This window comes from Hyaena hyaena, unplaced genomic scaffold, assembly GCF_003009895.1.
Source record: "Hyaena hyaena isolate Hyena2069 unplaced genomic scaffold, ASM300989v1 scaffold_434, whole genome shotgun sequence".
NCBI lineage: Eukaryota > Metazoa > Chordata > Mammalia > Carnivora > Hyaenidae > Hyaena > Hyaena hyaena.
The window spans coordinates 1062314-1077173 of NW_024081069.1; the positions used below are offsets into that span (position 1 = coordinate 1062314).

Below are 14860 nucleotides of genomic sequence, written 5' to 3' on the forward strand. Positions count from 1 at the left end.
ACAACCATATCAAACCTAAAAATCTAATTTTTTTACTTTGAGAAATCAAAAATACCAAATAGATTCTAAGTGCTCTATGTTAACTGAAGTGTATATGTAAAAGTAAAATACAATTAAGCTTTAAAACGTGGAATATACATTTTGTGTAAGCATTATGTTCTTGGGAATGTAATCTACAGAATATCTTTTTACTAAAACTTCAAAACCTTGATACCTGCACATGAAAAATCATAAAAAATATCTAAGTACAACTGTACAAAGAAACTGACACCAATATGCATACTTCCACAGAGAAGTGAATGCTTCAACAGTTACGTATTTTGGTAAAAGTTTTGAAAGTATGCATATTTTAAAAGTAATTAGGCTTTTAAATAGTGGAGTCTTAGACTATCAGATTTTTATTATTTTTCCTCAAAAAAAAAAAAAACCCATGTCAATATAATGCAAAATGAAAATCAAGGGTATATGGCATATCATTCTTTTTAAACGGTGGTTTCTTGGTTTCTTTTTTTTCCTCCTATAGGACACATTAATTTATTTAAGCCATAATCTCTTGACATTTAAACTTTTAAGTTCACTCTGTTTGTAAAGTATACTCAGATTCCCTGCTGAAGTGCAATGACTATGCTGAAAAACTTAGAAACAGTATGAGTAAATTTCACACAATTACTAATCTCCTAAGAATGTACAATGTTATCAATTAGGAAACAATTGTGCGAAAGTCTTTTTTTTTTTCCTTTTAAACTCGGTGTAGGTGGAATAGCAAGTTTCTGTTCTTAAAACAAGTAATGCATTGCTTCTATAAAGGTGACAACATGTAAGGCAGTTCAAAGAATGCTGACTAACCAAACAAAATGCAGTTATTGGATTATCTTGCTATTCATATCAGCTTAACTTGTTATAACGCATTGCTCTTAAATCTGTACAGCACTCCATTTACACAGAGTAACCCCACTCTTGATTAATCTGTTCTAAAGTGCCAGTATTATTTACACTTTTTTTTAGCCAAAGGTTTGGCCAGTTGTAGCATCAGGTGAAGATGTCATCCCAGCTCTATTATCATTTACATTCACCAAGGGAAATTCTGGAAACTCAGCACTTGTCCCTGGTCCCCGAAGGTTCACCTGTCCATTGGCAGTGCTAAACTGAGTAGCTATTCCAGCTCTTGATCCATGATATGGAGCGCGGAAGGGCTGTTCAAAGGAGCTCATTTGGTAAGCTTGGTGGACAGGCTGAGCCTCAGCTTTTTTCTGAGAAGTCACTTGATCCAAAAAGTCCTGGGTTGATGTGGCAGAAGCATGGTTTGTCTCATCACCTGAAAAGGGAAATGAGTGCTGTGAATCACCAACTATTAGTCCAAAGTGGGACTTATCTGGAGTTGTTCTTAGTGGAGAATTCATTCCTGATCGAAAGCTATTGATGGGCATGGTTGCATAGACTTGCTTGTCTATGGAAGAGAATGCTGGCTGATTTGGAAGGGTCTGGTTATCAGTCACAAAGTTAAGGCTCGGGCTATTCAAATAGGCATCATTTTGGCTAGTTCTGTCCAAAGCCTGCTGCAGAAACTTTGAGTATTCCTGCAACATGTTGGCTTTATCTGATGAGGATGCTTGGGAGCTTGATCCAACATTTTCTGCCTGGGTAACCTCGGGTACTTCTGAAGAATTTATTGATATGCTAGAAGTCACCTCAGTGTCTGCAACACTGAATGATATCTCATGCTGTCCATTAGCTTTATGCGAGTAATGATCCAAGAGAGTCTGCAGTACCTCATCTGGAATAACATTTTTGTCATGGTTACTCTTAATCTCCACATTCAGTGCCTGTGAATCTAATATGGATGCCGTAGTACTTTCATCAATGACACTTGCCACAGCTGCTTGTGTTACAGAAGGCTGAGAAGCTATGGTACCCACATTCAGCGCGTACTCTCTACTATTGTTACTCGCTGCTTGAAGATATCGCTTCTTCTTCAAAAACTGCATGGCATCATCATAATTAGTACTACTGTGCACAGGTTTACTGGGCCCTTCCTGCAAATTATCAACCTGATCAATGTCAGCATTGCCTTCGGAGTCTAGTAAAGCTTGTTTATCCACAAGTTCAAAAGCATACTTTGAAACTTTGCTCTCTTCATATGTGGATAAGGGCGAAATTGTTTGATTTTGCTCCAGTGGCTGTTTCAGACTTCTCTTACTATTTATTTTTTTGAGAACCAACTTAGGTGGATGTATTTCTCCTGATGCATCTTCTAAATGCGATCCCCCAACTGACGAATGTGGCATTTCAACAGCATACTCTGCTACCATATACTCATCTTTTACTTTAGTACTTGACGAATAAAGGGGCAAGTAATCATTTTTGTCTTTCTTCAGGTCAGATTTATCCAAAGCACTCTCTTTGTCCATCCCAGATGATTTTTTCTCAGTCTTCTGCCTTTTCTTTTTTGGCAGTGAGTTATCTTTTGGTGATGTAGAAAAGCCAGAATCTTCCTCAGATGTCAGAAGGCCACCTTTGATGGCACATCTGTTTAGCTTTTTGTCATGATTTTCATGGCACATACGTTTATGTTTCAATACACGATCTGTTCTGGAAAAATACTGTCAAATTCAGATTTCAGGAGTGAGTTTTTTGTTTTAGTTTGTGTTTTTCGTCAAGCAAGAAAAGAAAAGAAAAAAGTAATTAATATAAAAATAGATATAAGCATAGTAATATAAGCAATTCCAAATGAATTTGCTGAGCCATTTGCCTATTATAAATCTAATCAACAGCAGTTGGGAGGTTCTTCAAACAGTTCTAATGGTAATGTATTCTAATTAACCACGATGATTTTATAATTTATAATTTAATTTAGAAGAATTTCAGTGTCGATCATACTTCAGCAAAGTGGTTAAGAAACAAACATTTCAAACAACCCCTTACCTGTAAACAGTATTCACACTGGTAAGGTTTTTCTCCACTATGAGTTCTCTTATGCCTTTCCATGTGATATTTTTGTATGAATCTCATACCACATTCATCACAGCGAAATGGTTTTTCACCTAGCACATGATATAGAGAGTTTAGAACAAAACAAGTGTTATAAAATAATGTATTACTTTACCACAAGAATCTCTAAGCAAATGGCTCTTTGTTCCCTTGAAATGACAAAAACTCTACCCCTCAATTAAATACATCTTCCAATTTAATATGTAAAGCATATTTTGCTTTGGGGTGCCTGGGTGGCTCAGTCAGTCTTGATTTCAGCTCAGGTCATGATCTCAGTCTGTGAGATGGAGCCCTGAGTCAGGCTCTCCACTGACAGTATGGAGCCTGCTTGTGATCCTCTCTCCCTCTCTGACCCTCCCCAGCATGTGCGCTTGTGCATGCTCTCCCTCTCTCTCAAAATAAACAAACATTAAAAAATATATATATTTTGCTTTATAAAAATAAAAGATTTGCATGTGCCATTGGAAAGAAAAGACTGAAAGCAGGCATACTCAATATCTCTGCCTTTCTATGATGTGTGTACATACAACACACTCTCTCTGTGGAGACCAACAGTACCAGGAACTTATAGCAAGATGAACATGGTTTTTAGGAGAGTAGTTGAAGCTTTTAATCTTTTCTATTCAATCATACAAAATGCTGTTTTAAAATTTTTTTTGATAAAAGAAAATGTTACCCATACATAGTCCAACACAATTCTTGGATACACCTTTTCAATTCTTCATTTCTTTTCAACAAATATTTGTGGTTAAATGAAATCTGAATCCTAGGAAATATTCTTAAAAATCTAATTTATTAAAACATAAAAAGAACTTAAATTAGAGACTAAATTTCAGAAGATTTGTTAATAACTGATCATTTTTCTCAACTCAAACCAGCATTTCTCAGGTCCTTTTTGGGGGGAATGAATCAAACCAAGTTCTGCTCATCAGACACATAAACCTTGCTCCCATCCTCTCCATTTTATGTTTTAAAGTCTCATAAGGACTTCTTGGCTGTAAGGAACCATTACTAATGAGATCCAAAATAGTTTTTACTGATAAAACCACAGTAAACAGAAGGGTGTGACAATAATTAGTTACCTTGAATAATACCTTTTGGGAAGCAATTGTTTCTATCTTTTATACATTCAACAAAATCTTATGGAATACTTGCTCTCTAACCCATAACCCTGCTGCAGGTGATTAGAAGTGTAAGATTCATTACTTGTCTTCAAAGAGCTTGGGAAACCAAATGCACATAGACAATTAACTAATAAAACTATGTCCAGCTCCAATTTACTTTTATGTTTTATCTCACTACCTTTCTTCTCAAACCTTTTTCTCCAGCCAAATCAAAATACCTATCATCTTGTGCTTTTCTACCTCTGCTACAATTCACACTGCTCCTTCAGTCAAGAATGCCTACCTCTGAGTGTTCAGGTGCTACAGTCTCAAGTCCCAACCCAAATCTTCTGAGATCATCTGCCCTATTCTTTCAGGGGGAAATTATCTTGATCTTCTTTAAATTTCCACAGAATTTCATCTGTGGCTCTCCTACGGCACTCATTAATTCATCTCAATAATTATTCTGTACATCTCTATACTATAAGAGCACATTTAAGGTGAGAATCTGAGCCTGTATTATCTTTACATAGCTCAAAATATTTTGTGCATTTAAGTGTCAAATGCATGGCATAAATTATTATTACCACGGATTACTAGTGGGAACAATGTTACTGAGCTGGTATGATTTGGAAAACCTTCTTGCCAGTATTAAAATTTAAAGTGAATAGGGGCGCCTGGCTGGCTCAGTCAGTTAAGTATCCGACTTCGGCTCGGGTCATGATCTCACGGTTTGTGGGTTTGAGCCCTGCATCAGGCTGTGTGCTGACAGCCAGCTCAGAGCCTGGAGCCTGTTTCAGATTCTGTATCTCCTTCTCTCTCTGACCCTCCCCACTCACACTGTCTCTCTCTCTCTCTCAGAAATAAATAAAACACTAAAAAAAAAAAAAGAAAAAGTTTATAGCACTTAAAGAGACTGTGTATGTGATTACAGACAAAGAAAGAAAATGTAGTGGGAAACAACACAGAAACTGAGGATTTAGTTACTACAAAATGTCTAGGAGAAATGGTGCCTAAGAATAAATATAATTTAATTTGGTGACAAGTAAATTACTTGAAATGATCTTGTGGTAGCTTTCAAACTGTGCTCTTGGGGAATTCCACAAAAGGCTGATGCTAGTGTGGCAAATAGCTCTAAGAGTGCCACCCAGATTTCAGAACAGAATACTTACACTTCTGTATAATGGGGTTTTGAGTAAGGACTTCAATAGTTCAGAGGCTAGATTAAGACCTTAATACAACTAATCAAGACCAATTCACTTATTTCACAAAAAATTAAAAATAGAAGCTAGGAGAGAAGATGACTTCTTAAGAAAAGTTAGGAAATGAAAGAAATGAGGAAAAGGAGATGAGAAGTAGTAATTAGGAGGCAATCTATTAAAGAGCAAATAGTGTTAGAGCCTGAAATTAATTCATTTGAAGGCAGAAGGGAAGAAGCCAATGAAGGAGAAAAGTATAATACTGAACTAAGATTAAAATGAAATATTGTCAATAATCAAAAGAACAAGATCTCAGAGGAACCTACAATGAAAAGGGAATGAGAGTACAGATTATATTTTAGGGGAAAAAAAAAAAGAACAGTTGCATATTTTGACAGAGAATGTAGATGATAAAGTATATTAAGGTCAGAAGTGAAAGTCAGTTCTCAAAAGTGAGAAAGGATAAAGGAGAAAATTAGTGGATTAATAAGAATTCAATTAATGCTGCATGATATTCATGGACTGGCAGACTTAATACTGTTTAAGATGGTTAATACTCTCCAAGCAGATCTACAAATTCAAAGCAGAAACTGACAACCTCATCCTAACATTCATTTGGAAATGCAAGGGATCCAGAATAGCCAAAACAGTCTTTTTTTTTTTAGATTTTTTTAACGTTTTATTTATTTCTGAGAGAGAGAGAGACAGCATGAGCTGGGAAGGTGAGAGAGAGAGAGGGAGATACAGAATCTGAAACAGGCTCTAGGCTCTGAGCTGGCAGTCAGCACAGAGCCTGACGCGGGGCTTGAATCCACGAACTGTGAGATCATGACCTGAGCCGAAGTAGGACGCTCAACCGACTGAGCCACCCAGGCACCCCAATCTTTTTTTTTTTTTTTAATTTTTTAACATGTATTTATTTTTGAGAGAGAGAGAGACAGCATGAGCAGGAGGGGGCAGAGAAAGAGAGACTCAGAATCCAAAGCAGGCTCCAGGCTCTGAACTATAAGTACAGAGTCTGACACAGGGCTCGAACTCACGAGCTGTGAGATCATGACCTGAGCTGAAGTCGGACATTCAACCTCCTGAGCTACGCAGGTGCCCCCAAAACAATTTTAAAAAAGAAAAACTAAGTAGAAAGACTCACACTTCCTAATTTCAAAATCTACTACAAAGCTACAGCAGTAAGATAATGTGGTAATGGCATAAAGAGAGCTATATATCAAGGAATAGAATTGAGAGTCCAGAAATAGATCTTTACATTTATGGTCAACTGAGTTTCAACACAGGTGCCAACATACTTCAATGGGGGAAAAATGTTTTTTTTTCCCCCAACAAAGATGCTGGGCCAATTTGATACTCACACGCAAAAGAACAGAGTTGGACCCCTACCTTGCATCATATATAAAACTTAACTCAAAATAGATCATAGGCCTAAATGTGAGAACTAAAACTATAAAACACTGAGAAGAAAGCATAGAAATATTGTGACCTTGAATTAGGTAATCATTTCTTAGACCTGACACCAAAAGTCCAATCAACCAAACAAAATATACAATGTACTTCATAAAAAAACATTTACTTCTTCAAAAAACACTATCAAGAAAGTAAAAAGAAAAAAAGATATAGCTGCTGTGGGAAGCACTCTAGCAACCCCTCAAAATGTTACACACAGAATTACCATATGACCTAACAATCCTAATCCTATATACATACCCAAAGGAATAGAAAATAGTGATTCACTCAGATACTTGTATCCCAATGATCATAGACACAGTATTAAGAACAGCCAAAAGATAGAAACAACCCACGTGTCCGTCAGCATTAACAATATGTGATATATATACACTCCATGATATATTATTCAGCCATAAAAATAAATGAAATTCTGATGCATGCTACAACATGGATGAACCTTAAAGAAATTATGCTAAATTAAAGAAGCCAGGTACAAAAAGGACAAGTATTACATGATTCCACTTAGATGAGGTACCTAGAATAGGCAAATTCACAAAGACAAAAGTAGAACAGAAATTACCAGGGCCCGGGAGAGGGAGGAAAGGAGAGTTTTAACCGTATTACTGATTAATGGTTAGAGGTGTACGTTTGATCACCTAATATTGTAAATGTACTTCATGCCACCAAATTGTACGCTTGAAAATGAATAAAATGCTAAACTTCATGTGATTTTTTTTTTTTTTTAGTGAAAGATAACCTCTAGAATGGGGTAAAATATTTGCAAATTATGTATAACGGATGTGCATCCAGTATATGAAATGAACACTTACAACTCAGCAGTTAAAAAGACAATCTAAGAATAGGCAATGGATCTGAATAGACAGCTCTCCAAAGATATGCAAACAATCAAAAAGTACTTGAAAAGATGCTCAACATCACTGTTCATTTAGGGTAATGCAAATCAAGACCACAATGAGATACTTCACACTCAATAAGAGAGTTAAAATAAAAAAGACCATCACAAATGTTAGCATGGATGTAGAGAATCTGCCCATATTTTCAGGACATATTTGTAGTTTCATCTTTTACATTAAATCTGATACACTTGGGATTTATCCTGAGGTCCTGTTTTCCCAATACCATTTACTGAAAAGTTCCATTTTTTGCAATCACTTCTTTAATCAAAATCATATACTAGTAAGTTCCATGGGTCTATTTCTAAACCTTCTGTTCCATTGGTCTGACTATTCATAAGCCAGAAAGAAAATATTTTATGACGTTATCATCTGGTAGGGCTAATCTCCCTCACTGTTCTTCTGGTTTATTCACTTTCCATATTACTTTGGAATTATCTTGTCTAGTACCTGGAGTAGGGGAAGGGAAAGGGAGAACTGCCTGAAATATTTATGTTAACTTATTTAAAAAACTGGTATCATTTATGATGCTGACCTCTCTCACCACTGAATGAATGAATGAATGAATGAATGAATAACTCCTCCCAGAATAGTAAAAAACAAACTGGAGAAGGGGGATATGTCCTCCCATTTAATCAAGTTTTATGTCCTCAACAGTTTGTTAATGATTTCTTCATATGCAATTTCCCACATTTCTTATTGTTGATACTGTAAAAAAGTGTTTTTTTCTGTTATACCTTCTACTGTGGGTGTGTACATACAAAGTGTATGGTTTTCTATTTTACTGAATTTGCTGGCTACTATTCTCAAATATTATATTACAAAGTACTGGTGAAAAGGGTAACAGGGGGGCTGGCAGGGAGGAGGAAAAAAAAGTAATGGTGATAATGTGCTCTGTATCTTACTCTTGACTTTAGTACTTTGTTATGTCTTTTGAATGAAAATAAAAAATAAAATGATTGATAACATAATTCCCCTAATAATAAAATAAAGACCTAGAAAATTCCTTTATTGTGTTTCCCCTTGAGAACCAAGGCCCCTCTACTAGAAAAGACAATCTATACAGCATTTGAATAATTTCAAGATTAAGAGGAAAAAGCTTACTTAAAAAATAACAGTAAGTTTATAAATACTATTTTCAATTCAGGAAAGCAGTAATATGGGGAGGCAAAAACAAAGTGTTCCACTAATGGTAATTTCCAATACCCAAAAGGCTTGGGTTTTCTCTTCTAACTGGTAACTTTAACACTGCACACACTGAGCTACTTGTGGGTAAGAAATCTTTAACATATGAGTAATTATTGGGCCAAATTATATACAAGTATTAAGGACAGAAACTTTATGCATAAAGTAGCTCAATGTGGCCTGATATATTAATCTGATTGTTAGCAGTTTCAACTATGCCTCTTCTTCCTCTTCAAACTATTCCAATCCAGCTTTTACACTTACTTCATCAAATGGTTCTTGCACATTACCTTCAAGTTACCAAATTCAACCAAAATCTTTTCAGCTACCTTAGTAGACCTCTCAATAGCATTCAACTCAAGTGATCCTTTTTTTTTTTTTTTTTTTTTAAATTCACTTTCTCTTTGGCTTCTATAGCAGCCATGATCCTTCAGCATCTCTACCTGCTCCCGACTCACCTTCCTCCCTCCAACCATGAAATGTTTTAGTTCTTCAAGGCTTCCTCCTAAGGTTTGTGCTTTTTCTTTCTTTTTCTTTGGCAAGAAGGGAAACTCCTCTACTTCCACAGCTTTAATTACACTAAAATCTGAGTTCCAAACCTATATATCCAAACTGCATACTCAACAAACATATCCACCTCTAGGACACTGGGGGATCTCAAATACATCAACCTGTGATCTTCAACCCACAGTTTAGTCCTTCTCTTGATTCCTTATTTGTATGAACGGCACTCCCATCCATCTAGTTTTGCAACCTAGAGGCCCACACAACGTTTCCTTATCCCCTCTCCAAATGCAACTAATTAACAGGTTCCACCTATTAAATACTTGCCAAATCCCCACACTTCTTTTCACTTCCCACTGTCATCACCCAAGTTCAAGACACTATCAGGCCCTGGACTGGACTATTTATATAATAAACTTTTAATAGTAGGCTCTCTGGGATCCCCTCTTATCTCCTTACAATTCTATACCACTCCCAGATTTTGTTAATGTAAGTATATCTTATCACCTTTAAAATCTTATCCATGGCCTTCAACTGTTCTTAGAATTAAAAACAAAAAAACAAAAAAAAACCCAAACTGGGTTCTCTATGAACTGGCCCCTGCATGTCTGATCTTTCTTCACAATTCCCTACTTTACTTTCTGAGCTCTAATCAAAGTGGCCTTGCAATTCCTATAACTAATCATGTTTTTTTTCTCTCCTCTAGGATCATTTTCTCCTTAAATTTCTCCCCGAAACCAATTCTATGATAGTGAATATAAAGTGCTATATACTCAAGAAATGGTATCTACTGTTCTGATTAATCAGATGGAGTGGCAATTATTTTAAGAATGAAGTCTTGTTAAAATCTAGGTCAAAAATATTTATGGTAGTACTAAGCCTATGACAAAGTTCACATGGCCTACCCAGTAATACATTGTTCACAACAGAAGGAACTTTCCATCTTTAGTAAGTCATAAGAGTAGGTATAACAAAATTTACAAGAATGATCAATACTACTCTAACCAAAAACAATCATGCACTACTGTGAGAAGCACTGTAAATACTTAAGAACATGGGATCTAGAGCCAGACCAGCTGGGTTTTAATGCTGGGCTCAGCATTTCTTAACTGTGAGAAACTAAGCATGTTATTTAAACTCTTAAGACTTAATATTCTCATCTGTAAAGTACAAATATTAAATATTAATAAAACATACTTCAGAATCAAATGTTAAATTAGATAACCTGTGTGAGCTAATTTAAAAATGAATCCTGGTATACTTTAATAGTTCAATAAATGTTAGTTATTAATAAAGAAATGAAGAGGTTAATAAATGCTTATCATTATATTTACATATTGATTATAGTTATAAACCCAATGGCTGGGCTATAATATCCCAAAAGCAAACATCCTTAACTTAGACAATAAATCTGGGAAAGGGAAACAAGGAGAATTATTAAAATAAATACATGGGCTAGTAATCATATATTTGGTTATACACTTAAGATGCACCTTTGGCATATAGTCCTTCCAGGTTGTTAAAAGATCATTTATCAATCTAAAAGGAATGCATAAAAAGATATACCTCAGAAATACTGCGGGATTCAGTTCCAGACTACTGTAATAAAGCAAATACTGCAATGACAGGAGTCAAATGAATTTTTAAATTTCCCCAATGCTTATAAAAGTTATATTTATACTCTACTATAGTCTATTAAGTGTGCAATAGCATCGTGTCTTTATTTATTTTTTTAAATATTTTTATTTATTTCTAGGAGAGAGAGAGAGAGACAGCATGAACAGGGGAGGGTCAGAGAGAGAGGGAGACACAGACTCTGAAATAGGCTCCAGGCTCTGAGCTGGCAGTCAGCATAGAGCCCGACGTGGGGCTCGAACCCACGAACCGCGAGATCATGACCTAAGTGAAAGTCGGACACGTAACTGACTAAGCCACCCAGGCGCCCCAGCATCGTGTCTTTAAAAAGACACATTCTCTTAATTTAAAAAATCTAAGCTTTCAGCAAGCTATAATCTCTGATCATAATAAATAATGAAAAAGTTTGAAATTTGCAAATTATTGCAAAAATTACCAAAATGTGACACAGAGACACAAAGTGATCAAATGCTATAGCACTAATAGACATGTGTGATGCAAAGTTGCCACAAACCTTAAATCTGGGGGCAGAAAAAAAAGCAGTAACTGCAAAGCACAATAAAATAAGGTATGTTTGTACTATGCAAGAAACTATCGTCTATAGGAAATAATCTGGGACTAAACTACAACCAATGAAGTATCAATTAGGTCATTAAATAAAAACGGTGAAGATACCACAGTAACATGAAGACGTATCAGTTAAATCAATACACACCAAAAAAACAAACAAAAAAACCCAAAAGGTTTTAAGTAATGAAAAAAGTAATTTTTCCAGGTAGCAAAATTTTTAAAGTCCACCTTTCCAGTACAATAGAATGACTTTCTTTCCCTAGAATGGAGGTCAGGGAGAAACTTCAACTCCTGCCATTTCAAACTTTAGACTAAACATTGACAACATCTGCCCATTTACAATAATAGGTTGGGGTCATCACCTCCTCCCACAAAAGAAAATGAAGAAAGAGTTCTTTCATTTCCTTTAGGCTTTTCTTCTTTTGTGGAGCTGATGTGTATGAAATTATACATTTACACTGTAATTTTTTAAGAGGTCTAGTTTCCTTAAGATGAAACAGCAACTGACAGGTGGGGACCTATTTGGGGCTTAGATTTTAGACCTCTGCTTAATGAGATAGACAACACTGAAAAATGATCACTCAGCTTCAGTAAGGGCAATATCCCAGGCAGACCTTATTCACCTTTTTAAAGATTTGAGAGTTGGTCTAGGAATCATATGTGAAACACATTTAAACAAACACTGTCCTAATTCTAAAATTAAACTGAACATCATACATTTATGGCAATTTCCACATCTTATTTTTCTATGGGCCAATATATGCATCCAATACACAATGTGTAATAATATCTAAGTATATTAATACTAAGTGACTTATGTCCCAATGAGGACATCTAGGCAGTACAAGATCAAAATTAAAATAATACCAAAAGGAAATTCAAATTAGAATCTCAAAATGTAAGATTCTAAACAACAGTGAGCTAAGTAAGCACTACCTTGTCTTGTAAGCATTTTAGTCTGATTTTGAACTTAATATAAACACCCATTTTCCAGCTACCTCTTGAAAACAAGTGCTCTAGAAAACAATGAAGGTTACATTAAGCACACAAAAAGGGTACCAAATCCACAGACTCTATTGAACCCCCTCTACTGCATCCCATAAAAAGAAAGAAACCCATCATCAGTTTATCTTCTTTCTTATTTATGATATTATCTTCATCAAAGACTGGACAAATGTACACCAGCTCTCATTTCAAAAAAAAAAAACTTAACTAGGGTGTCAAAGGATGAAGAACCATTCTCTCAAAAACACAGTTTTTTTTTTTAACACTAAAATATTTTTTCCTAATCTGAGCCCTAATTAGGGTCTTTTGATTTTTTTGCCCAATCTTACAACTGTCTCTATTATTGTCACAATAAAAATGATTTGTCTTTTTACATTAACTGTGGCTAACACTTTTATTTCATATATGATGCCTTTGAGAAGTATGGTATAGATATCCTAACATGGGCAAGAAGCATGAGAACTTTTAGCAAAGAATTCAGACAATGTGACTAGGAATTAGTGACAATTTCAAGCAGCTCTATTTTCTGATTTCAGATGGCAATTAAACAAAGATAATAAACAAGTGCTACAGTTCTAGGAACATACCATGAAGTCGTCTGCCTCAAGTACTTTATTTTTTAAAGTGCCATCTTAAAAATGCAGGTGAAATATGCATTCTAACCTAGAACATCTGTCTTATTTATGTCTTTAATGTTAACATTTTACTGAGCACCTACCATGTGCCAAGCACTTTCTGGGCACTCTTACAATTAAATCAACTCTATTCTTGTCAATTAAGTACATTATCCCCAGTTGCCAGGCTAGGAAACCTTTGCCCAAAGTCACAGTACTAATAAATCAGGCCCAGAACAAATGCTGGTGGCATTCTTTCATCTCCAGAAAAGTCACATTGGCAGCAAATGCACATATCTACCTCATGGTTTATTTCAGAGCAATCCCAAACTGTGAACCAATGCACACCAGGCTCTCATCAATTCATTACCAAGTACTAAGTGCCTGTCAGTGTCTGGAAATGACAAGAAAAGAGCAAGAGTGGAATAGTTGGAACCTAGGTTTTCTTGTTTTTTTTTTCATTCTATTTGACTGATAAGTTTTCAGAAATGAATATACTTTGAAAACATCATCACATTCAAGACAATGAATTCAACTATATAATCCCTTCCTCTCACCCTTCTTTCTCATTCTAGTCCCCCTTCTCCAGGCAACTGATTATCTGCTTTCTATAATTTATAGTAGTTTATATTAATTATTATTATAGTTTCAAACACACACAAAAGAATATAAAGAACACTCATGTACCCATCACTCATCTTTAATAATTATCAACAAGTAGTCAATTTTATTTTATCTAACTAACCCTTCCCATTATTTCTTTCTTCCTTCCTTCATTTTAAGCAAACTTTTTATTGGAGTATAACAGTCACAGAGAAAGTAAACATATCGTAATCAGAGCTCAATGAATTAAGTCCATGGACTCATTTAACACATCAAGAAATAGAACATCACTAGCATCTTCTAAGCACCTCATGAAGCCTCACCTAGTCACTAATCTCTCAAAGATAACTACTCCTGACCCTAGAGATTAGTTTTGCCTTTTAATAAACTGTTATGAAAAATTTTAAAGTATACAAAAAAGTACACAGAAGATATCCTTATCATATTCTAAAAGCAGATGTACTGAGGTGTAGTATACTTACACAAAAGTAAACAAAACATAAATGTAGTTTACTGAATTTTCCCAAAATGAATACACCTGTGTAAGCAGTATCCTACCCAAGAAACAGAATGTTATGCATACAGAAGCACTTCTACCCCTTTTCCATCAGTATTCACTATCCTGATTTCTGACACAGAACTCATTTTGCCTTGTTTATGAGCAACTGAATGGAGTCATACAGTACATATTCTTTTGTGTCTGGCTTCCTATACTCAATGTCATGCTTTTATGATTTATCCACAACCCTGTGTTTAGTATTCTATCACATGAGGATACTAGGATTTAATGACTCAACCCTTTATGGAAATCTGGGATGTTCGCAGTTGGGAGCTATTAATAACAATGTTGCTTTAACATTCTTGTACTTGCCTCTTGGTGAATATATGTGTACTATATAAACATAACTAGGAGGGAAAATAATAAATCAAAGGGTTTGTATATGCACAGCCTTGGCAGATACAGTTTACTAAAGTGAATGTCCCAATTTACATACCCGTCAGCAGAATGTAAGAGTTCTGAGTGATCCACATCCTCTAAGTACTCTGTATGGTGTATATGTTCCATTTTAGACATTCTGGGG

The 14860-nt window shown here is 35.3% G+C and overlaps 1 protein-coding gene across 4 annotated transcripts in view; it reads right to left on the reverse strand.

Moving 5' to 3' along the window:
- Positions 1-724: 724 nt before the first annotated feature.
- ZNF148 (zinc finger protein 148) overlaps positions 725-14860 on the reverse strand; it is a 125614-nt gene continuing 111478 nt past the window's right edge. For all 4 annotated transcript variants that reach the window (XM_039253047.1, XM_039253045.1, XM_039253044.1 and 1 more), the window contains 2 exons: positions 2923-3041; positions 725-2600 (listed from right to left, as the gene is read on the reverse strand). In XM_039253047.1, coding sequence (XP_039108978.1) covers positions 1002-2600; positions 2923-3041 — 1718 coding nt within the window. In that variant the 3' untranslated portion in view covers positions 725-1001. The remainder of the gene's footprint in view (positions 2601-2922; positions 3042-14860) is intronic.